Source organism: Aulonocara sp. 'chitande type north' Nkhata Bay, linkage group LG18, assembly GCF_057382095.1.
Source record: "Aulonocara sp. 'chitande type north' Nkhata Bay isolate Kocher_YH1m ecotype deep benthic linkage group LG18, A_spYH_male_GT1.1, whole genome shotgun sequence".
NCBI lineage: Eukaryota > Metazoa > Chordata > Actinopteri > Cichliformes > Cichlidae > Aulonocara > Aulonocara sp. 'chitande type north' Nkhata Bay.
The window spans coordinates 19,976,448-20,000,374 of NC_141361.1; the positions used below are offsets into that span (position 1 = coordinate 19,976,448).

The 23,927-nt window shown below is 40.4% G+C and overlaps 2 protein-coding genes across 5 annotated transcripts in view; one reads left to right on the forward strand and one right to left on the reverse strand.

Annotated features, from left to right (window-relative positions):
• The window catches only part of clcn2a (chloride channel, voltage-sensitive 2a), a 62,688-nt gene that overhangs the window by 8,853 nt on the left and 29,908 nt on the right, over positions 1-23,927 (forward strand). For all 4 annotated transcript variants that reach the window (XM_086272617.1, XM_086272614.1, XM_086272615.1 and 1 more), the window contains exons 2-3: positions 14,505-14,670; positions 23,382-23,513. In XM_086272617.1, the coding sequence (XP_086128743.1) occupies positions 14,505-14,670; positions 23,382-23,513 (298 nt within the window). The remainder of the gene's footprint in view (positions 1-14,504; positions 14,671-23,381; positions 23,514-23,927) is intronic.
• LOC147308416 (zona pellucida sperm-binding protein 4-like) lies at positions 11,468-14,063 on the reverse strand. Its single transcript, XM_086271375.1, has 8 exons — positions 13,724-14,063; positions 13,448-13,635; positions 13,251-13,348; positions 12,596-12,753; positions 12,330-12,522; positions 12,107-12,254; positions 11,942-12,017; positions 11,468-11,656 (listed from the first exon to the last, which is right to left on the reverse strand). The coding sequence occupies exons 1-8, from the start codon at positions 14,001-14,003 to the stop codon at positions 11,538-11,540; spliced, it is 1,260 nt and encodes a 419-aa protein (XP_086127501.1). The 5' UTR covers positions 14,004-14,063; the 3' UTR covers positions 11,468-11,537.

A 23,927-nucleotide genomic window follows, 5' to 3' on the forward strand; every position in this document is an offset into this window, starting at 1 on the left:
TTTTCCCAGCGAGACCGAATTTTAGCATGTGGATTTCAAATTCTTGTATAGATTATGGAGATTTTCTCAAAAATGTTCCTTTATTTAATACAAAAACCCAACTTACGTGCATCTTTTTCATACATGCATCCATACAAATACGGTGCTAACACACTATTTTCATAGCCTGTTAGTATGCACAGATTGCCTCTAGATCAGCAGCGAGCAGGCGCTCTGTCTACAGAAAACTGGACTCACCAGTGCGAGTCTATTGCCTCTCTTCTTTCTTTTGTATTGTTTGGTGCAAAGTGTCACAGACCAGTTGGGTTGGTAAATATGAACATGCTGCTTGCAGTTTACTTGTGTCACTCTGAAGGATTTCTGCCTTTTGGAATTAACAAAAGTGTTACCATTTCTCTCAGTGCCATTTGGTGCAGCTAGCTTCAAAAGTTGCCTTTGCGCTCTATGATGAGATCTCTTCAGGATTCAAACACTGTGTACATTTATATTCATATATTTTCAGCCTCTTTCTCTGTTGTTTTTGCACACACACACACACACATACACACACATAAAAGCGCTGTCTCTTCAGGGGGGTTTAGTTGCTCTTAGTCAGCATTCTGTTCGTTCTCCCACACAGACGCTGGCTCGAGTCCATTTCAGGTCCTGTCACTTCCAAATAGTGCTGTTACCTGCACACAATTGAACAGGCCACTGCAGAGACTGTAGACAGAAGAAAATCTAATTTTAGGCGCTTCTTAAAATAGCCCGTGCTCATTGTACTGTGTTCATGAGCTAAATGGTATCCATTAAAAGAAATGCATAGTAGCCATTAAAAATGTTTAAATGGTTACATGCTCTGTGGAACAACTTCAAAGTGGATGCAGGGGACAGTGACTTAAAACTCAAATAGTGAAATGTTGACAAACCAAAATTCATGATTAGCAACGTGTAAAACAAAGCGGTGGACGAGTAAATGTGCTCAGTAACTAAAAATGCAGTAAAGGTCAATGTCAGAGGCAATATACATTTATCCTATGATAATAACGGCATAGTTGGTTGATGTGGCTAACTAATTTAACTAATTTATACTGTATACTGTTGAGCAATACTGAAAGCACAATATCAGGCTAAATGTGTAACTGTGCTGACGGGTGGGTGATTAGGGTGTACGACAGGTCCTCAGCTCTGATTCCAGGCCACCTGGATATTTTTTGTCTTAACGTCATCCCACTGCTCTCTTTCCTTACACTTCCTGATTTTCTCCCTACTGCAACTCCCCATGTCACTGGTAATATATTCCTTTTCCTTTCGGCTTAGGAGAGATTGCCGCCTGTGTGGAACGTACAGGAGGCGGCACACATGACAAACACTTGCTTGCTGTGAAATCACTGAGCTGTTACTGCTCTGTTCTTATATTAGTGCCGTCAAATGTCATACAGATTTTATAGTAGAGAGCTGGCAGGTTAAAAAAAACCTTTGTGACAGGTACGGGTACGATCTATGGATGTAGTAATAGCTTCAAGCAATATTTTCATGACTAAATATGAATTATCTCCATGATTTCTAATATTCAAATCAAAAACCTGCTTTTTCATCCCCTGAAAGTTCAAAACCCAAAGATATTTAGACTCATATAACACAAAGGAAATCAGCATTTTCTGACATTTAGGCATCTGTTGATAGACTAATCAGTCGAGTCACTGCAGGGTTGAACTTCAATCAAATCTAAAAGAGCAAAATGAATAAAGTTCAAATAAATAACAACATCAAGGCTTGGCTGAAGAGGTACCGAAGTTTGCAGGATTGACAGTTCAATATGAGAGAGGCCCGAGGGAACCAGATGATTCCAATTGGATGGATCGTGTGTGTGTGTGTGTGTGTGTGTGTGTGTGTGTGTGTGTGTGTGTGTGCGTACACCATGAACAGATGAACGAGAGGCATTGGGGAAAATAATATATGAAACACAGTGCAGTATTGAATTTTTGCAGACACCTGACTGCTAACCACATGATGCTGACTTGTCCGTCGTTTTGGAAATGTTACATTCACGGTGACAATGTAAGGTCAAGTGAATAAGGCCTCAGTCACACAGGCCAGTAACCCCCTGGCAACAATATTACGGTTTGCCTGAAGATATCGTACAACTGGTCGTGAGGGAAATTGTGTTTTGTGACTGGTTGCAACTGGTTTGATCAGTACAAGATTGACACGTATCACCTGTAGTTTGCATGGAGTATGTTGTTTTGGTCTCCAGTTATTCTACAAGAGCAGAGCCATCAAGAAAGTTTCATTCAAATTAAATGGCTCCGTCCTAGCGGTAGTGAAAATGCGAAACATGTGACTCCAAACGGAAATGGTAACCATTTGAAACATGCTTGTTGCAGCAGTAAAGCACAGCTTTTATTTTGAAGGGGAACATACTCCGTTTCGCGTTTCCACTCAGCTAGTAGTTTGCAAGGTCCTCCGTACAAACTACAGGTGACTGCAGCAATCTGTTGGCTGCTGAGGAGGTTTTAGGTGCAGCACCCGCTTTGGCACCAATTTCACCTGGTGACAGTTTTTCACCTCCAATAATCACTCACTAGGGAATCCATATTTGTCCTTAGCGACCTGAGGTTGTATCACGTTCAACTCTTAAGCAACGTGTGCATGACGTCAACTACATATACAGAAGCTTTTAAGTATAAAACACCATTAACGACAAAAAGAATGTACACACATTGTTGATTAAAAGTATCTTTTAACAGTTTGAATTGCACAAATCAAATTTAAATGCTTAACATTTAGTTGCATATGCAAAAAACAAAAACACCTCTCTTAAATAAGTATGTTGATGTTTGAGTCTCTCTCAGTCCTTCGGCTGTCTCCCATCCCGTGTTCTGCTTTCCCACCGGTGTGACTGAAGTGTATTTTGTAATTTTTTTCCTCACACGTGTGCACAAGTCTGCTCGACTACAAAAAGGTTTTCTGCTGCGTGGAGCTCTGACTCACGGTTAACTATCCTAAAAGCAGCCTCCGCTACCTGCCTGAATGCAAATGTAGACAGTCGAGTGAGTTGAATGTGTCACTTCCTCCTCTAATTCAATTTTCCTGTCCCTGGAGGCTGCAGGGTCCAGATTAGCTCGAGTGCTTTAGTCCTCTTGTTGTTCTCCTGCTCTCATCAATACACACTCAGCATGCGCTTAAGTAATCACATGGCCTTGTCGGTATGTAGGAGTTTAAGGGTCTAAAACATCCGTCATTCACAACAGAAGAAATTAAAATCACTCCATGAATATGTGTTAATAAAAAGCAGCAAGGATGGAAGTTTTTTGATGTTCCAGCCTTCATCATTACAGCGTCAAATATTTGTCCTTGGTGTCGCCTCATGGTGAATAAATTGTCTCGCAGCGCTCCTGATAATTGCTGAATCATATAGGACGTTTTAGTTAATCTGTTGTTCTGGACTCGCACATGGTCGGACTTAGAAAGGCGGGAGAGTGTGGTGTAACAGTAAAGTAGGGGGTCGAGCGGGAGAGTGTGGTGTAACAGTAAAGTAGGGGGTCTTACGCAGTAGAATGTCGCAGGACAAGTGGTCCTCGCTTCTTGTTAAAATGTTGGTGGCTTGATTTGAAAAGCTGTGCTCACACTGCCAAAATAGACTGACTACTAGACATTTGAAAGGACGTGGGCATTATAAAGCTACAGACTGAAGCCAACACTTGCTGCTGTGTGATGGACGCGATGAGGGACTGATCAAAGTTGAGGAGGCTTCAGTTTTTTAGCAGCATTGCTTTAATACTGTAAAGCTCAACGAAGCGCATTTATTCATGTTCGCAGACACACACGAGTCCAAATATGATGTTCATGAGTGCTAGAGCAGCATTTCAGTATAGCTAACCATGCCTGGCTGTATAATAACTTTGCTGCTTGTAGTGTTAATCAGTTTAGGGTAACTCAGAGGACAGATTTGGGCTTTTTTTTTTTTTTTACAACCATTCACAGGTGATTAAATTTCAGGTGAAGCCAAAAATTAATTAACAAATTTAATGCTGATTATAAAAATCAACTGTAAAACTAACAATAGGTTTGTCGATGCTCGCTTACGGTCAGGCCACACAAGTCAAGTGCTAATGGGTGATTTTGTTGTGTATAATTGGCTAAAAAAAGTCACCACCTGGATTATGTAGTAATTAGATAATTACTACAGTGATTACTGTTTTGGCTGATAACAGGGTTTTAAGCTTAACTGATGCAGTGTGTAGCTTCGCATTTCATTCTCATTACATATTCTGTGGTTATGAAAAAGATGTTCCTATGTGTCAGAAGCATCAAATTATTGGTTTTCTTTAAGGAAAAAAACAACTAGAGAGATTATTGAAACTAAAGCTGGATTAAGAACTGTCCAACACATTACTAAAACCAGGAAGGATAGTGGAGAAACATTACCTTCGAAGACGTTAAGAAACAAAACCTCATGAGTCGTCGTGATTGATTACTTAAATGTTTCTAGAAAAACAGTACAACTGGTGTTCATATTTAATAGCGAAAGTAAGAACATTTCCACATGCACAGTCCAAAGAGAACTCTGGGGACTGGGACTAAATTAATTATCGGTGACGCTAATTTGGAAAGCAAAAGGTCTTCAGTTTGCTAGGGAGCGTAAAGATTGAACTCTGGATAAATGGAAAAAGGTCACGTGGTTCGATGAGTCCAGATTTATCCTCTTCCAGAATGAAGGTGCATCAGGATAGTCAGCTCCTGTCTGTAGGGCCGGTGTTTGATCAGAGGTTGTTTCAGTTGTTTAGGTATGTAGTTCAGCTACATGATGGGTGCAAAAAATTAGGTCAGCTGACTACCTGAAACATACTGAATGACCAGGTTTTCCTCCATCAGTGGACATTTCTTTCCCCCCTGATGACACTCAGATGTTTAAGATGACAGTGCCACGATTAACTGGGCTCAATAGCAAAAGGGCGGTCACACACACACGAGACCACAGAGCCAAGACTTTAAGCCATTTTGCTGCAGTGGTCTAACTCTCCCCTAATCAATTCAAATCACCAAGGGCTTGGTGAAAAATTCCTGCACTCTGAATGGGAATAAATGTAATATTGCATAAACTCATTGAAAAGAATCTATGGTGAATACATGCCAAAAAAGGAATGAGTGTTTTCCGCTTACAAACTTTCTTCACATTGATGGGAGAATGTCTTAAATCGGTGCTGCAGGCTTACTGGCACATTGTCAGCACATCGTGATATTATGGATACTAGACAGTAAAATTCTGTTTTCACTTTCTACTGAAATTTTTAAACAAAGTTTCAATCTGTTGCTGATAGAAGCAAATCTACCAAGTGTCATCACATGAACCAGCTTTGCAAAGGACTACATTGAGTCATGCCCTCAACGTTTTGTGTTCTTTACCATAAACGGGAGTGGCAGCTGAAATCAGTCAAAAACTCAAGTGCACAGACATAGTGTCAGGCTGGTGAACACAGTGGAACATAAAACAGGCATCTATGGATGCACGAATAGAAACTGTTTGCGACCAAAAGTATGCAATAGAGTAAACATTGGACTCCATTGTGATGTTTTAGTCATTGGTGTTTTGTGCTGGTGAAGATACTGGTGAAGGTCTCATCCAGAAATCAAAATACTTATTTGGGCTGCCAGGTTTGGTTAAGCCAATAGAAAATAAAACTTTCAACTTTTACCTGAAATGAAATATTTGAAGTGCGGGTTCAGGTCAGGAGATTGCCAGGCATCCCAAGTGTCTTTTAAAGGTTCCAGGTAGAACCAAGTGCAATTGGGATAGCCAAATTAACCCTTAATCATTAACCCTATTGCTGCCAGTTAATATTAGTGAAGGCTTTGTGAAACCCAGAAATGTTCAGGATTATGCGTGAATCATATAGAGCATAGGTGTCAAACTCTGGCCCGCGGGCCAAATTTGGCCCGCAGCCTAATTGCATTTGGCCCGCGAAGCCAATACCAAATTACTATTAGAGCTGGCCTACTGGTATTATACAGCTAATATATATATATTGTTTAGTATTAAGCTTTGCTTGTTCCATATTCAGTTTTTCAGCAAAACTTGTTTGAGTCAATAAGAAAAGATTCATTCTTTTATCTAGATCTTCAATAAATATTAATGTTAGCCCGCGACTTTGTTCCAGTTTTGAATTTTGGCCCACTGTGTATTTAAGTTTGACACCCCTGATATAGAGTTTTCGTTTTCGAACCCTTCTCCACAGAGACACCTGCTGGCGTCTTTTGCTATTGTTACATTTTGGCTGTGCTGTGGCAGGCAGGAAGTGGGTCCAAATACAGGACTCAACACGAAAAAGGTAAACTTAGAACGGCAGCTTTATTCGCTGGGAAAACTTCTCCATAAAAAAAAACTAAAAAAAACCAAAACAACCCAAAACCCTGAGTAAGAAACTAAGAACAAAAAACACCAGGAAAGTAGTACAGAACAAAGCTAGAAACCAGAACCATGAAGAGACTTAAAGCACATAAGGCGGTATGACACAACAAAGGGCAAAGGAAAACACAGGGCTTAAATACAAAAGGGAGTAACGAGGGAATGGGAAACAGGAGGGAAACACAGCTGGGACTAATCAGACATAATGAGACAAGAGGAAGCAAAACTAGATGCACTGCACACAGGACAGGGACTATCAAAATAAAACAGGTGACAATCACAAAGACAGACGTGACACAGAGACATGACTGACTGGGGAGACAGAGGGAACATGGAGACAAGAGTGACTAGACGTGGAACACAGGAAAGGCAAAGTAACAGAAACCTAAATCCTAGGAACTACAAATAAACATGAGCAAAAAACATTAAAAAGACCCCAAACCTTGAATAACAATAATGAAGGAATATAAATTAACCAACAAACACAAAACACTGGGTCACAGACCCAGTACCCTGACAAAATGCCACTATGTTTGTTGTGATAACCACACAGGTTTTGTGGGAATGAACGTTTTCTTTGTAGGTATGCTAAACGTAGTCCTTGTGGAAGATGTGTCCTGTGCGGTGGATTGAAGTGTGAATGAATGAGTCATTGTGCTGACTGAAAATGAAGATCAATAAGAGAAAATCAAGTAAAATATGTCTAATGTCTTCATTTGTCATATGTGCAGATTTTTATTCAAAATTTCATTTTCTGTTTTTCACTTCTCTCTTAGCAAATTAAGTCACATAACTGAGTTGTTGCAAGTCTACACAGGAATTTTGTAGTTTTTGCTGAGATGAAAGTCATGGATATACCACAAATCCACTTGCCAATAAACTAATACCATACCATACCATACCACCTTTATTTATAAAGCACTTTAACATAAAACCAGAGTTCACAAAGTGCTGTACATGCTAAAAGCATAAGTAAAGAAAATTAAAATGAGATAAGATAAAATAAATAACTAAAAAACTAAAATAAATTGAAACATGTCAAAACAAATTGAGTCAACCCCTCTAATCAATGCCAAAGGCTTCAGCGAATAAATATGTTTTAAGACGACTTTTAAATTCAGAGAGAGAAGAGGCCTGCCTAACATGCAAGGGTAGATCATTCCACAACTTTGGAGCAACTACAGCAAAAGCACGATCACCTTTAGATTTATACTTAGTTTTTGGTACCTCAAGGAGCTGCTGATTGGCGGGCCTAAGGGAACGGGGAAGTGTATATGGTTGTAGTAGCTCCGAGAGGTAGGGGGGGGGGCAGGCCATTAAGAGATTTAAAAGCAAATAAGAGAATTTTAAAAACAATCCTAAAATGTACAGGTAGCCAGTGGAGTGAAATTAAAATTGGGGTAATGTGCTCAAACTTTTTTGTTCCAGTTAAGAGACGTGCTGCAGCATTTTGCACAACCTGCAGGCGCCTAATGGACGCATCACTAACCCCAAAATAAAGTGCGTTACAATAATCCAGCCTAGAAGTAACAAAGGCATGGATTACTGTCTCAAAATGCTGTTTCGATCATATGCCCTTGGAACAAATGATTAGTGAGGTATCTTTTGACCTCTACAGCAGGATCACCAGTTGCATTGTGGGTAAAATGAGCTTCTCTAACCCGGCTGTCAAAAAAATTCCCACAAACTGTCTCTTGCTGTGGTTTCTGCTAGTGATGATGATGGCTTTTAAGCTTTCTGGGAGTTTGCGGTGTCATCAAGTTTGCTCTACACTCTGTCAGTCAAGCCTAGTAGCAGCAGGTAAGCTACCTGTCAAAACCGTGGTGAAAAAAACCTCACTGAGCTCTGGTGATGTGACGTGAGTTTGGAGCAGTTTTTTTTGAAACATCTGCACTTTGTGAACTCGACACAGCATTGAAATGTCAGTACTGAGTGTCTCCTCACTAGTTGACATCAGAAGCTGCTGCTGGAGTATTTGTGGGGAAAAACGTCTAATTTTGTTTTTAATTCATTGCATCACTCTAAATTTTAATACAATAGTAATAATGTTTAATTTGAGGTATGTTGCTTTTATTGTGATAAGGACAGAGGAAGAAGAGGCAGAAAATAGAGGAGGGCAGTATCTGAAGGCAGGAATCTGCTGCATGGGATATATGCAGCCTAACTGCTGGTTAGCCGTGTTTGTTATATTTAAAATAGTAAAAATTAGTAAATGTAACACTATTCTGTTCTTTTAAAATAAATGATTTTCTGTTACAATCATAGGTGTGTGTTTTGTTTTTTTAGTTCAGAGTGTGTTCATGTTTAAAAAAACAACTTTTTAATATGACATAACAGCCATGATAGTTGCCTCTGACTACTCCGCTCCACTCAGGCTTTTGCTGCTATTTAACCAATTAACTGACACCACCTTATTCATTGGAGACGTGCCTTCTTTCTCTCTGTGAGCACTGTGATCAATGAGAAACCAGTCAATACCAATCAGCAGGAAGCAGGAGCCGAACTGGTTTTAAAGGGTTCAAGTGTGGGATGCTAACCGACTGATGTAGATACAGAGGTTAGCCATGTAGGAGTTAAGCTGGTTACAGATAACAGCTCATTTAACCCACAGGGTCCCACCTGCTGCTCTCACCAGGGGGCCGTGCTCCAGATGGCCTGTGATTGGTTTCACACAGGCCGAAGTAAGAAGCACTAACAGGCCCTGTTTATACTCCCAGTGGGAGTTTGTCTGATGCTCATGGCGGATTTGTGTGCAACCATGTGGGTGCATGAAAATTTATTTGCCACCTTATAAAAGTCAGAGAGAATTGAGTTTCTGAGTGTAGTGATTAACATGGAGACGCTACTTTTCTGGTCAAGATCTTTAGACTTTGACTGATATGAGTCATTTAATTTGGGAGGTACTAATCTATTTGAATTTTATCTTCTATCTTCTGTGTCTAAATGCTTTATGTCTAAGATTCATACTCTGATGTACACAGCAACTCGGGGTTCAGTATTTTGCCCATGGACGCTTTGGTGTGCGGACTGGACTGGACACCCCTGATTCTTTTTGATTACATTAAATTGAAGCTGTCCACACCGCCCCCATTTTGTCAGTTTTTGCAGCACATTGTTTCTTTACACTCATGCTTTGTTCTTTTAGAGGTTTCTAGTGCAGGTGTTCAGCACATGCATGAACAAATATTAAGTCTCCATCGTCACTGAGCAGATCAGAAGCTTTTAGCAGTGGGGTTTCTCTCGCTGGTAACTGAGAGCATCATTGGCACCTCAGCTATGATTCACAGCACTGCTGCTTCCTTATCAAAGGACACTGAAGAATTGTAAAAGCCAAAAGAACAATTCATGTGTCACAATCAAGCACCAGCCTCCAGAGCTGAACAAAGTAGCAAATATGGAATTGGCAGAAACTGCAGTTCCTCCAGTTAAGTTGCTGAAAAGGATTTACCTTCCCAGTACATTCACCTGTGGCTGACACCAACAAAAAAACCCAAATACAGACTCGACCCATTCATGTCACAGAGTGCAGAGTTGGACACGCTAGGCTTTTCGGCTAGCCAAGTAAAAACAAAAAGTTATGTGATGCTAGTACAAGGTATATTATTCAAGTGTCTCTCCCCCACAGTTAAGGCTAGAGTAGTAGATATTTAATCTTTATTATCCGCTCCGCTCACAGTTGGAAACGGAGTCATGCATGCCACTTAAACCACTAGTGAGTGGAGTCAGGTGGAGCCCCCTGTAGTTTAAAATTGGTCAGCTCTCAGAGAAGCCCTCCCCCTGTCTGTCTGTAAGGCCTCACTCTTTTGGAACATTTTCATAAAGCAGAATTATCTGAAAAAATATTACAATGATAAAACAAATAATAATACAGAACACCAAATCACCCCAATGATCTTGAAATGCAGACTGAGAAAAACGTGCATGTCATTATTGCATGATTGTAGGACATGCTGAGATTGATGTGAAGTTGTGTCACAAAACCTGAATACGAGGTTTTTTTTGAATATTTTTCTTCATTGCACTTTCCAGACTGAACAGCGTTAATCTCATTCGATAGAAACAGATGGAAATGAATTTTCAAAACAATCTTACATCCTGTATTTTATCAAAATGAAAGCTTTCATTAGCTGGAGTTTCTCATTAAGGACAGAAATTGATTTACATGAACAGTTCCATTTTCACCCCAAATAATAGTTTTCATCATAACTGCCCCCCACCCACCCCTTGTTTTTCTAACATTTAGCATTCCACACTGCACCTATTTTTAATCTATCAACCCGACAGCATTTTTAACCAGTGGCAAAACATTTTCCACTCTGTTTATATCCACACAGCAGCTGTTACTGCTCGCCATCCAATGGGCCAGTTCCTCTGAGAATTTTGCAGCAGTACTTAAATGCAGTCCTGCCTGAATATGATACATAGCAGCATCATGTTTGATTTCCAGCAGGTTAGGTTTTTAAAAAAAAAATACAAAATAGAGTAAGATGGACATCTGACAGCATAGTTCTCTGCACGTCAGACTGAACCTATACAGCTGCTCTGCTTTCCCTCTGCACCTCCTGTTCATGCGAGCAGAAAGACAGTCTGGAGGAGTCGTGATGCCCATCTCAATGAGAGGAGGAGTTGAGTGGGACACAAAAAGGGAGGTGGTGCATAGAGCAGTGGAGGAGAGATGTTGCAGGTTGTAGCATAGAGAAATCTACAAGAAGCCTACCAGCAGGTCTTGAGGAATCATGAGTCTCATCTTAATGAGACATGGTAGGAGGAGAGAAAACAAAAAAAAAAAAAAAAAACCTCCTCAAATCTTAATACTCTACATCTAATGTTGCTAGTCAAGCACATTTCCTGACATGCAGTTTTTCACTACTGAAAGCAAATCTGCTGTGTTATACAATGCTATTGTACATTTCAGTATAGATTTTCCAAGCATCTAGTTGTAATGCAATCTTGCTGCCTTGTCAGCAAGAATCAGGAAAACAGGGTGGCACCTTCATCATGTTACTGGCTTGACTTTGTAGAATATCTACCTCAGCGAAAGTTAGTCACCTTCAAGCAGTGATTTGAGACAAAACCCAGTTGTTCAGCATGAGCTTTTAACAAGCTTTTTATTAAAAATGACAGCCAGAAATGGCGTGCCAGTGGAAGGTCATCCTTTCAGTTTAGCGTTCAGTGCTGCTGTGGTCTTCTCAGTCAGGATCACTTCACCACTTGAGACTAGGCCCCTCTGGCTCTGGGAAACTTTCCTTGCTGCAGATACTGCTCTTCCTGCAAGGCAGGCATTTTTTCCTTTAAGTGCTGAAAAAGAAAATCTTACAGAAGTGCATAAGTGAATATGTAAAGCTAAAAATTCTAGATGCCATTTCAGCTCTTCCAGGGGGAAGCCTTTCTACCTTTGATTTAAGCTTGCAAATGCCAATTTCAGTGCGATCTGCCTTCTTGAAGTGTAAAAGCTCTGGAAAGTTTTGCTAAACTTGCATAAAGCTGCAGTTCTGTAAACTTAGGGCAGAATGCCAGGCAGTTTAAGTATTAGACTACAATCAAGATACTCACGCTGTCGATGACAGTACTGCTCACAAGAGTCCATGCTGGTTGGATAGCAAACAGCTGTGGTGCAGTGGACGAACACCTTTTTTAAAAAAAAAAAAAAAAAAAAGTACATTGGTCAAGAAAACAGTTTCTGTGAAGGGAACCCAATTTAAATAAGCTCTGCTGTACCCGGTCTTGCTGTGGAAAGAAGTCGTTTGGATCCACAAATGTAAACATCTTTATGACAAAACGTTTGTGGTGCGTCGGGTACTGAAGCCCAGAGGAGCTGTCCACATGAACCACTGTGGTCAGGAATTTGTCATCATGGTATGGACACCTGCAGCCAAGAAGAATCCACCTTAGCACAAAATACAAAAACTGTACAAAGTTGTATCTGATTGCTTTTATATACCCATTAAACAGAAGGTCCCACTGTGGCAGGCTGTCAGGATTTGGATTGGAAGTGGCCCAGCAGTGCTCCAAGTTCAGAATGATATTTGGGTCGGACCTTGCCAAGATGCGCACCTCAACATAGACGGGTTCCCGTAACACTTTGGTGATTGGGTAGTCTGACGGGGCATAGAAGGAGCTGTACGCTGCCACTTCTGCAAGTAGAGTAATAGTTTTAGTGCATACAAGTTCATTTCTGTACTGCTTCTTAGGGGTTGTGTCACTCACCCTCCACACATCCTTTTGTGCGGCACTGTCCACTTCCCAGTCTGAGCTCCACTCTGAGAGGTCCTGCAGCAGCAACCGGTACGGGAGGAGGAACAGGGCTCACCTCCAGGATGAGAGCCTCTGTGGCTGTGCCGGAGTACCGACACTGGAACAGTAGCCTGTCGGCAGAGCACAACTTTGTGCTATTTAAGCAGTCAAAGGCCTACTTAAGTTTCAGTCCCTTTAAGAGTTAAATCATAGAATGAATGGAAATCAACTACAGGCTAATTGCTTTGTAGTGTGGCACGACAACAGAGGCACTGGTTCTAGATATTAGTCCAATAGGATCGACAGGTTCTCTTTCAAGTCCAACATGTACCCACTGAACTGCTTAAGCTTTTTGGAAATTATACCTTAAACATACACTATCAGAAGTATGAACCTTTTAGGGATGGCCGTCATTTTATTTACAGCACATTTAAACAAAATTTGACTGGCAGTGCTTTAGAAACAGTACATTTACATCGCAGCTGCCAAAGGAGAAAAGTTTACAATACATGAAGCTAAAGGGGGTTTTATATAGAGTTGACTCAAAAATAAATAATCAGTGCTTTTGTGTTGTCATTGTGTTCAGAATTTGCCAATTAATGACTCAATTCCCATTTGACAGACTCACTCAAAATGGCTGTCCCTGGTGATTGAGCCTTTTAGGCCAACTCCTACTTCATATGAAGACGACATGTGGTTTTCATAAACAACAAAACCATCCTCCTCCTGTGGGAAGAGGGGAAAAAAATATGACTATGTTCAAGTGATGAATCCAATCAGATTGTATTTTCATATTAAAAACTGTCTAGATAACCCTCCACCTACCGTAACTGTGGTGCCACATGCTGTCACAGGGAACTGAAAGATGGCAAAGGCAGAGGTGCTGTCGACAGAGGTACAGAAGACATCGTCAGTCTCCAGCAGGTCGATTGAGTCCAGCTCTATAGGTGGCAGGGTGGCATCTCTAGCCACAACCACCACAAACTGGCCATCCCTGGTACACTGCACAGTCACTGGGAGACAAGACAATAGATGGGTGAAGGTCTGCTCAGTTTCACATGTCCACCAACAGGAAAAGAAACCTCACCGAAGCATAAATACCTGTTTTCCCATAGTAGCACCGTAGCCCATCAAAGCAGCAGTTCATTTTTTCACATTGTTCAGGGGTCAAATCTGGAGTCCCACACCGGAGCTTCTGAGCCTCCTCTACCAGGCATTTATCAAGAGGAGCTGCAGTTGGAGGGACATTTGACTGTTGTTGAAACCACTGAAAAGAATGAGAAGTTTGAGGTTTCTGCAGAGGAATCTTCCAGGAATGCTGCGCAGTAACACAACAAACACAAACAACCACAACACTAAACAGCAGCTTGAAAAACTTCATTATGGTGTTAATAACTAACTACACACTGGCCAAATCTACAACAACCACATCTATGGCTGGGATGCAGTCTTTATATGTGATTGATTGTGTGTAGTTCGCTATGAACACCGCCTCTCATTGTTAGTAGTCAATTGTGTGCCAGCCCTGCAGAGTTAATCAGCTGGGAGCTGACATGTGGAGCTTATTGTCTGCTCATCTGTCTGAAAAGAAGTCATTACACGACTGCTGAGTCAAAGCTGAGTGATTTTTTTTATTTATTTCTAAAGGAGAATTAAAGAGGAAAGCTGTGAATGGAGTTTCTATTTGCAGTCAGTGAATTTTCCACAGCTGGGTCTGTTTACTCAGAGCTTGAACCTTTGCATGTTTACGCTGAATGTATTATTGTGACCCAACACAGTATTAATTTTTAAAGTGGAAAACATGCTGTATCACACTGACATTTTCTACACTGCCTTCCTCTGTTACTGCCAGTGTAAAAACTTTTTCCTTTCATCTATTCAGATGTATGGGCGGTACACCCAGGAGCTGGGTGTGTTTGCCAAGGAGGAGGCGGCGCGCCTACGTGATGGAGGGGTGCGGGATGGCGGTGGCATGAGGAGGAACGCCAGCATTCGTAGTCGTGCTGATCTTCTGGAATATGAGAAGGACCCTTGTGCAAAGTGCCAGTGTAAGTGACGATCACTCTTTTAACCCCTAACCCACATATTGATTCATAAACCACGTACAGACAAATTTGATTTTAGGTGGGCCAGACCAGTAAAACGGTTTCTACAAAATGTTCCAGTTTTTCTATTTTCACCTATTCAGTTTATCTAAATGATATTTATGTATCACTAGTTCACAACAGTGACTTCAAGTCACAAAGACACTGCAGTACAAGCTACTGTTGTACAGTACTGTGCAAAAGTCTTGAGGCAGTCCTCATTTCTTTGTATTTTGTTGGGAAAATGGGAAAAAGGTGCAGCAATTTATTAAAACGTGCAAACGTGCCTGGAAATACAGTATATCATGCAAAAACAGAGTTTGTATACTTCTAACAAGCTTGAAAGTCAATATTTGGTATGACCATATTTATTCTTCAACATAGCCTGAACTCTCTTAGGCAAGCTTTCTTGTAATTTCTTCAAGTAGTCTTCAGGAATAGTTCTCCAGGCTTCTTGAAGGACATTCGGAGCTCTTCTTTGGATGTTTGCTGCCTTTTGTTCCCTTCTCTGTCACAATGATCCCGCACTGCTGCCTGAAGATACAATGGTGCTTTTTAAGTTGTCTGCTACGTGTAGATACAACACTTGTTCGTCCCTTGAGTTTGGTGCCTTTTTATCCTTGAATGATTCATAGGTCAGTGTTGAGTGGCTTAACAAAACAAAACAAAAAAATTCCTCTGAAAATGGTCAGCTACAAGAACTGGAGTGAACAAAACCGCCAATGTCAATATAAGAAGTTTGAAAGACCTTCAGAAAGCCTGGATTTAAAAAATCATAGAAACACATCGGTATGGTGTAGTGTGGGTAATGTTTTTAAAACTGACAATGATTTAGACTTCAGAGTTTGGACAAACACGGTCAGCTCATGATCTGCTACAACAATACTTTGTGATTAAGAATAAAACCGTCCTTCTCTCCTGCTGGACTCTGCAGAACTCTTTGTAAGGCTGAATGTTTGATACTCCCTCTTCAGACTCAGGCTTGCAAGGAGAAACTGTGCAGGTAGTGCCTGAAGGTCAGACCAATGTAGTGATTAACTATAGTGAATCGTGTGTGTGCGCACCCCTAAAACTGTGATTTCAGCTCTCCACTGAGCGTTAAAGTCGTGTGAAAGCGACGAGTTCTTGAAGTACAGCACAGCAGCTACAAAAGATGGAGAAAAAAGGTCCTACATATTTATGGTTTCCTGATAGTATTCCTGATGGTGTCGGACTTTTACATCCGATAAAAGTTCCTCAGTTTAACAGTCCCAGCCTGGCAGTGATCAGGACAAAAACTCAGAACTGAGGCTGATAAACGTCTTAGAGAGTAACACCCCCACATAACCAACAAAAACATCATTTGCATTAAAAAACTAGACTTTCCTTACAGAATAGATCATTTACATGTCACAGTAAGATTTTCTAAAAGGCTCATTTTGAGTGTTTTTCTGCTCACACCATGCTACCTGCATGCAACTTGTATGCTTTATAAATGAAGCCCAAAGAGAAGAATTAAATGTGTCTGATCTGAGCAACGACCTCCAGACACCAAGGACTGTCTCAATGTCAAAGGCAGGGACAGCGTCCTCTGCTGGCAGCCAGTGGCCCAGATTGTGTTTGTCAGTGTGTGAGTGTATCCGATTGCTTCACTTTGTGTTTACGTTTGTTTATGTGAGCAAAACGCTGATCTGAGCTGTCAGGTTATTTTATGTCTAGTCTTCCCAGATGACTGCAGATAAAGGAGTGGCACCAGCAGAGAGCTCCACTTGAGACCGATGTACTCTACAGTAATGGAGTGTTATGTGTATTTCTGTGTGTATGCGTGCATCTTCCAAATGTGTTTTGAATGACTGTGATATTGCTTTTCAGAAAGTGACACTGTATTTGTCATTTTTCAAAGCTTACAGCTCTACAAATGAACTCATCGTATCTTAATCAATCCAGGCGAAACCTTACAGATAAATACGTATCTTAAAGCTGGAGTGTCTGTCAAGCGAGGAAATGTTTTAGTGTCTACTTCAAGTTGAGTCGACCTTCTTTCCAGAGCCTTGTACTACAAAGTGAGTTTAACACAGCCAGGGGATCTTTTTGTTATCTGAATTCACTTACCCTAACACAGGCATTCGGGATAGGCAGCAACACAAGGGTAACGATCTCACTGAGCTAACCCAGGGTTTCCCTGCATATTCACGTGAAAGAGGTGGTGTTGGCAGCATCTGACCATTCACAAGAATGGCTGAAGAACTTAAACTATACTATGGGAAAAATATGACGAGGTTAAACACAGCAACACAGCTCCTGCAGACAAATCAGCAGTGTGAGTTTGCGTGAGAGGAAAAGCACTTTAGAGTAATATTGTATTAAGAGTGTCTACTTTAAGTGCTTTGGTCAGTAAGGTTGGAAAAGAGCTCCTATATTAATAAAGTGTAGCCTATTTATAGCCAGGAAAGAAAGCCAGTAAAAAAGCATAGTGTGTGAGTTAACAGACCTATCAATAACACGGTTCTGTCGTTAAGATAAGGGAGAGTGGGAGACTCTGATAGATTATAACGAGTATTTGATTAAATTGATGTTTAAAAGATAGTTTTAGTTTTTGTTCTTTTAGCAGCAGCCTCAGTGGTGTTTAACAGCCTGACAGTAAAGAACAAATATAAAAACTGTACTCAAACTTAGGCTTAGTTTACGTGCAAGTCGAAGATGAGGTCAGCCAGAACGTGTTATATTATGATGTCAATATACCCAGTAAGAAGTGATCCACAACTCATAGTATTAGGAATCCTGGGTTAACCTGAAAGTTGCCTGGATAAAAGGAAACCATGCCTCGTAGTACAGACCTCTGCTGTGGCATTTTGGTTGGTAAAATGAAGAATCTGATTATTCAATTTATTGATTTTTGTAATTTCTGATTTTGTGGATCAGATAAAATACATTTTTCCAAAGCAGTTTATATTATAGAGTAAAGATCCTATGATAATAATAATTCTTAAGGTTTGCTTTGCTGCATTTGCATTTATTGCTGACACCATCAGCACTTGCAGCTGTAGGAGAACTTTAATAAAACTGTCTGTGCCCACTCTCTACAGTTTGTGTCAAAATTGTTTTTTTCTGCTTAGACTCCAAATTTGGTAAAGTGTGAACATGCAAACAAGGGCCACGTTTTTAAATTCACTTCGACTTGCACTCATATTTGTCAAAGCTGATGTTTTGACACTTTGCGGATGTGGAGCATTCAGATGTGTGTCTAACAAGATGTCACAGAGAGACGGCACGGCTTTTGGAAGTATTGAGAAATGGTTCTCTTAAGTGTTCCTGTGAGTGGCTCAAAGATTACGGCCATTAAAATCTGTTTTTCAGACCTTTTTCTCGTGTATAGAGGTTCCTCCCGATTCTCTGAATCTTTTCATGATACTGGCACTGCGGTGCAGTGGTCTTAACTCACAACAAGAACTATCCTGTGTGGACTGCATGTTCTCCTTGTGTCTGCATAGGTTTATTTCTGGTGCTCTGCCTTCCTCCCACCATCCAAAACATAGACGATGGGTTAATTGGTGATTCTAAACTGGCCATAGATGTGAGGTGGATAGAGGCCTGAATGAATGCATGGTTAAATGTGATCATAGTGTAAAAGAGCTGTAAATGTTAGCCAGTGTCAGTCCACTGTGTACAGAAGATGAAACTCCTTATCAGTATAGCAAACTGTTTAGAGTGGCCAGATCCTCCTTATCTTCACCCATGAAATAAGTAACAATAAGGACTTAATAAGGCAACATGATTGATTATTCCCAGTTTTTGTTGCTTAACCTAATTTCTTTCAAGATATTCCCCACAACACAAGCTTTAGCATCACATACCTTTTCAGTCTTTTGTCTTTATTTTACACATTTTTTTGGAAACAGCATTATAAATACTTAAAAGTTCCACTTGCAGTTTACCCGATTGTTTTTCAGAGGGGACACAGATTTATTGAACTCTATTAGTAACTGGGGGGAAAAGTTATGTAAGCCAAATAACAGAAAATAAAGTGTTAAAATAAATAATCACTCTCAGGGATGACTCTCGACAAGGCAATAGGAGGGAAAGGCAGTGTTTGTTCTTACTCGTGCTTGCGTAAGTGAGCCAGCGTGGCGGCTTTCCAGTATCCATCTCTGCCTCTTTGCCCTTGTGACTAGTGATCTGATTAAAGAGCAATAGATTGCACTATAGGTGAAAGCTGCACTATATCAGCACAGCGTTGCTTGCTGGCTGTAATAGAAGCCATTTAAAACAATCAGTCAGATCAGCAGCCAGCCAGAGTGATTTGTGTGTTCACTGTCTGCCGTGTGTGCTCATAGATCAAGAGGTGTTCGTATTTTTAGACTCATCTTTGGAGAGGCGCTCAGGCTGGCCAGGCACCGCTGCTTTCATTCTTAGGTAATGTGTGCTGAGAGAGCCTTCAGATTTGGTGGAAGTGGGAGTTTTAGTGCTTTCCTCTCATGCATCTGTGTGGGAACATCATATCTGTGGGTGATGGACTAGTGTGTGCCTCGGTTCGTATCAGTAGTTGGAGGTTTTTGAACAAGGCAACCTACACATGCAACTAAAGACTGCTGCTGAGCTACAAAACATGTACTCCCCTCACTGATTATTTTTGCCTCACAGAGTGAAATGTTGGTGCATTTTTGTAGGTTATTCCAAGGTTCAGCCTCAGTGAATAATATCACAGCTAGTGTTTCACTGTACATTCGAGGACTGTAAATCTTTGAAAAGGGCTGTAGGTGAATGATCTCCTGCATTTTCAACATTATTAATGATTAGGGTGATGCAATGCAGGACTCGCAGAGGTGGAGAAAGTGTCTGGCGTTGGGTGTGATTTTTAGTGCGGGATCAGGAGAAGACATCTGTGAACGCCACTGAGCCTGCGGATGTGAGTGTGAGCCAAGATGCACATGGAAGTATGTGGTGGTGCAGGTGCCAGAGTGTGTGTGTGTGTGTGTGTGTGTGTGTGTGTGTGTGTGTGTGTGTGTGTGTGTTGTACTTGTATAGCTGCCTTTATGAGGACCCCTACAAATTCTAAGACCATCAGTATGGGGACATTTTCGCTGGTTTCAAGTCAAATAAGGGACACTTCATACTCCAGTTTAGACGTATGAATTTTTCCCTTTTGGCTGTAGTGCTGTTTATCCATCTAGATTGCTGTTATGTGAGTTGTCCAGTTTTGCTTCAGTATAATGGAGCTAAACAGGACCTGCCAAAAGAACCCTAAAAAGAGGGTAACTCAGCAAAGCAATATAGATTAAATAAAACTACGGGTGCCCTTTTATGATTAGGGTTCATATTAAAAATACGTTTAGATTACGCACTTTGTTGTGATAGATAAGGGCAGGTTAAGAGGCTAGGGAATGCATTACGTCAGTGAATGTCCTCTTAAAGATTGTGTGTGTGTGTGTGTGTGTGTGTGTGTGTGTGTGTGTGTGTGTGAGAAAGAGATTAAAGGGAATACATACAGAGAATCTCTGAGAATACCCCCTCTTTCTTTTTAAAAAGAGTTTCAACTGAACTGTCAAGTAAAATGACACAATCTAGAAAACCATGTCATCTCATATGTTCACTTAGATTTATCTGCTAAATATTTTTCAGAGGCATGTTTTCTTTTTGACTCTGTGTGAGATTGTGTCATGTGTCAGATTGCATGCTTATCCCATGTTCATGTGTAGGTTCTATGCTGGCTGTTTGCCATCCAGCAGGTGGCCTGGCAGCTGGACAGCCTGCCCCATCACGCACACAGTTGTGCCTCATTTGCCTCAGGAGACGCTGCATCCCATTGTGACCCGCTTCCCGGCCTAGAAAGACTGCTGCAAAGTCCTTTCATTTATCATTTTCCTTGTTTTGGTTTTTGAATAGCAGCATGCCATTCAAACAAGATTTAACACGAGCAGTTCTTTTTTTGAGCCACATCAAAACATTATGCAAGCAGCATAACCACAAGATATCTTGATGTGAAATAGTAAATATTATCACATTACACGGTGGGGGCAGAGTAATGTGACTCATTGTGAACTCAGTGAACTCATTGTCATGTTCAAGAAACCAGTTCATTCATTTGGTACTAAGAGGTACCGAGTGTGCCAAGAAAACATCCCCCACACCATTAGCTCACTACCATCAGCCTGAATCATTGATACAAGGCAGGATGAGTCTTTCATGTTGTTTACCCCAAATTCTACAATCAGAACTCAAGACTTAGACCAGGCGGTGTTTTTTTTAATCTTCTGTTGTCCAACTTTGGTAACTCTGTTTCAATTATAGCCTCAGTTTCCCGTTCTTAGCTGACAAGAGTGGCACCTGGTGTGTTCTTTTGCTGTGTAGCCCATCTGCTTCAAGGTTTGACATGTTTTGCATTCAAAGATGCTCTTCTGGAGTTGCTGTTGTCTTCCTACCAGCTCTTTGGCATCAATAAGGTATTTTCACCCAGAGAACTGCTGCTCACTGGATATTTTTTCTTTTTCAGCCCATTCTCTATAAACCCCAGAGATGGTTGTGTAGGAAAATCCCAGCAGATCAGCAGTTTCTGAAAGACTCAACATCCAATAACTATGCCACGTTAATTTCAGTGCTCAGTTTGACCTTCAGCAGGTTGTTTTTAACCATGTCTGTAAATGCATTGAGTTGCTGCCATGTGATTGGTTTCATTTAAAAATGATAAATCATTTCATAAGACAGCTCAGTACTTAAGCTTTGAGCAAATGTCACAAACTGCATCGTAATGAACATTTATTTCCAATTAGTCACATAATGAGTGTCGAATAACAAACTTTTTCCTCTACAACCGTTTCCATTTCCTCTACAAACAAGCTGAACAATTAACAAAAAAGTGTTTTTGGTTTCTCACTTGGCTGTAACGCTGTCATGAAGTGTGGATCTGGCAAATGTGTTAGTAGCACATTTTTAGCTTCTCTGGGGACAGGCACATCTATGAATGCTCTGGATATTTGTGAATTCCAGGCTTTGGCAGTGTCCGCAGACAAGCGAGGAGAAATTAGTCCAGCAATGCTTCTTTTAGCTGACCTAACCCAGAGTTATAGATTATAATGTAATAGTAGAATTTATAACCATGACCTAGCTTTTTTTTTCTTGATATTCTCATATTTGAACTGGATGAAGATAATGTGATTCTCTCATGTGCAAACGTGATAACATCTCTCTGCTCACTGCATCTTTTTACTCTTGTTTTCTTCATCAAAATACACGTAAAATCACTCAAATTTTGTCCAGTGCTGACCTAAAAATGTATTCAGTTTTGTTTTGTTTTTTAAGACTAGTGCAACCCCATGATGTCTCATGCTCCCTCAACCACTCTTTTACGATTTGAACCCAGTGAATCCTGGCAGTGTCATCTATAAATATGCCTGTGCCACCAGTAAAAGAAAACTCCACTGGTAGAAACACCTTTTTTGGCAAATAATGTTTCTGAACCTAAACTTGACCACCTGAAGCAACTCCAAATCAAAACACCACCACAGGCTTGTAAAGCAAGCGCTAGTCACAAGGGGTGCATTGCTTCATCCAGCTCTCTTCTTACTCTGATTTAACCTTCACAGTGAAACAGGTCAAATCTGGAATCATCAAACCACATGAGCTTTTTCCATTGCTCCAGGGTCCAATCTTTATGTGGCAAACTGAAGCCTGTTTTCCAGATTAGTCTCACTGATGAGTGTTTTTCTTAAGTCTACACAGATGTTTATTGCCAATCCCTTCAGATCTCTTTGCAGTGTATGTGTCGAAATATAGTCGTGAGTTCCATATTTCTTCTTAAAAGATGATAGTTTACCACTATCTTTGAACTGTTATTATAATAGTTTCAGCAGTCTCCTTAGTTGTTTTCATCGTTTAATGCTGGCCAATAATTTAGTTACTCACTGTCCCGTTTAGAGTTAAATAACTTGTTGCCAGCTGAAACATATTAATTAATGCAACCAATGGGTGACTGAGTTTGTAGGACCAAAAGAAGTTACGTTCCTTGAATGCAACTAGTTGTTGTTTATTTATATAACTGAGTTATTATTTTTTCCATATGTAGTAGAGTTGAGTGATCATGTGACTTTAACAAAATATGACAATTAGTAATTTTTGTGAGCTTTTTTTTTTTTTTTGGTTTAACTAGCTCACAAAGAAATTTAGGTTACATTTACCAAAGAGAAGTCACACTTCCTCTTTAAAAGCTGGGCTATGGCAGGCAAGCATAGTCCTAACAAGCTGGTTAGTCTTTGTAACAGTGAAGCCGACAGTTTTCACTCTAAAAATGTCCATCCATCCGGTTTTTACCGCTTCTCTGGTTTTGCGACCCGAACCTGGTTAGGCATATCTATATAGATATGCTAATATGCCTGTATATGTAGCAGCCATATGTCTATGCCTATTACGTTTAAATGAATGGGTGTATTAATCTTTTATTCATACCTTTTTTAACTCAACCATTCAACATCATATCACAGTTTTGAATCTTTTTCAAAAGTTTTATTATTTAGACTTCCTTTTTTCAGCTTATTTATAATTCAGTTTGATTATTTATAATTCAGTTTCCTTCTCCTCTCCTCTTTTCTCCTTGACACTGGTGTTTCTTTGAGTCGCATACAAACAAGTATATCTCTGCAGTCTCATCACACCTGGAATTTCTTTGCTTTTGATTCCCTCTCTCTGTTTCTCTGTGCCCTCAGTGTGTGCATCTCGCTGCCAGAAGTTCTTGATCTCACGGGTGGGGGAGGACTGGATCTTCCTCATTCTGCTGGGGCTACTCATGGCTCTGGTCAGCTGGGTGATGGACTATGCCATCGCCTTCTGCCAAGAAGGTAGGAAAGAGATGCATACCAAAAACGAGAGAGAGATGCTTGAAAGACTGGACAGACAGCAAATGTGATGCTGTTCTCACAGGGGCGGCATTAAACCTCGAAGAGTTAGGCTTCATATGAACGGCTAAGAGGTGCATTGTGAAGACAATTTAATTGTGATGAAATATTGGTTCATAATATTTAGAAATCACGGTTTCTATTCACATTTCAAACAAACTGGGATTTTACAAACATCTGTGATGTGAATAGAAACTATACAGTATTTGATACAAAAAATTCCCAAAATCTCACAATAAATTATAATAAACCAGATTATTTTTCCTGACATTTCTTTCCTAAAAGTGTTCAAACAAAACCAAAACTTGTAAAAAATAAAATAAAATGAAAAGGTTGACACATCATTAACTTTAACAA

Bases quoted from the DNA above. Each gene is read 5' to 3' on its own strand.
- LOC147308416 (XM_086271375.1), bottom strand. From the start codon at position 14,003: ATGAAGTTTTTCAAGCTGCTGTTTAGTGTTGTGGTTGTTTGTGTTTGT. The intron at 12,523-12,595 runs GTGAGTGACACA...CTCTACTTGCAG, and splicing joins CACAAAAGGATGTGTGGAGG to AAGTGGCAGCGTACAGCTCC. The intron at 12,018-12,106 runs GTACAGCAGAGC...TTTTTAAAAAAG, and splicing joins TCTTTCCACAGCAAGACCGG to GTGTTCGTCCACTGCACCAC.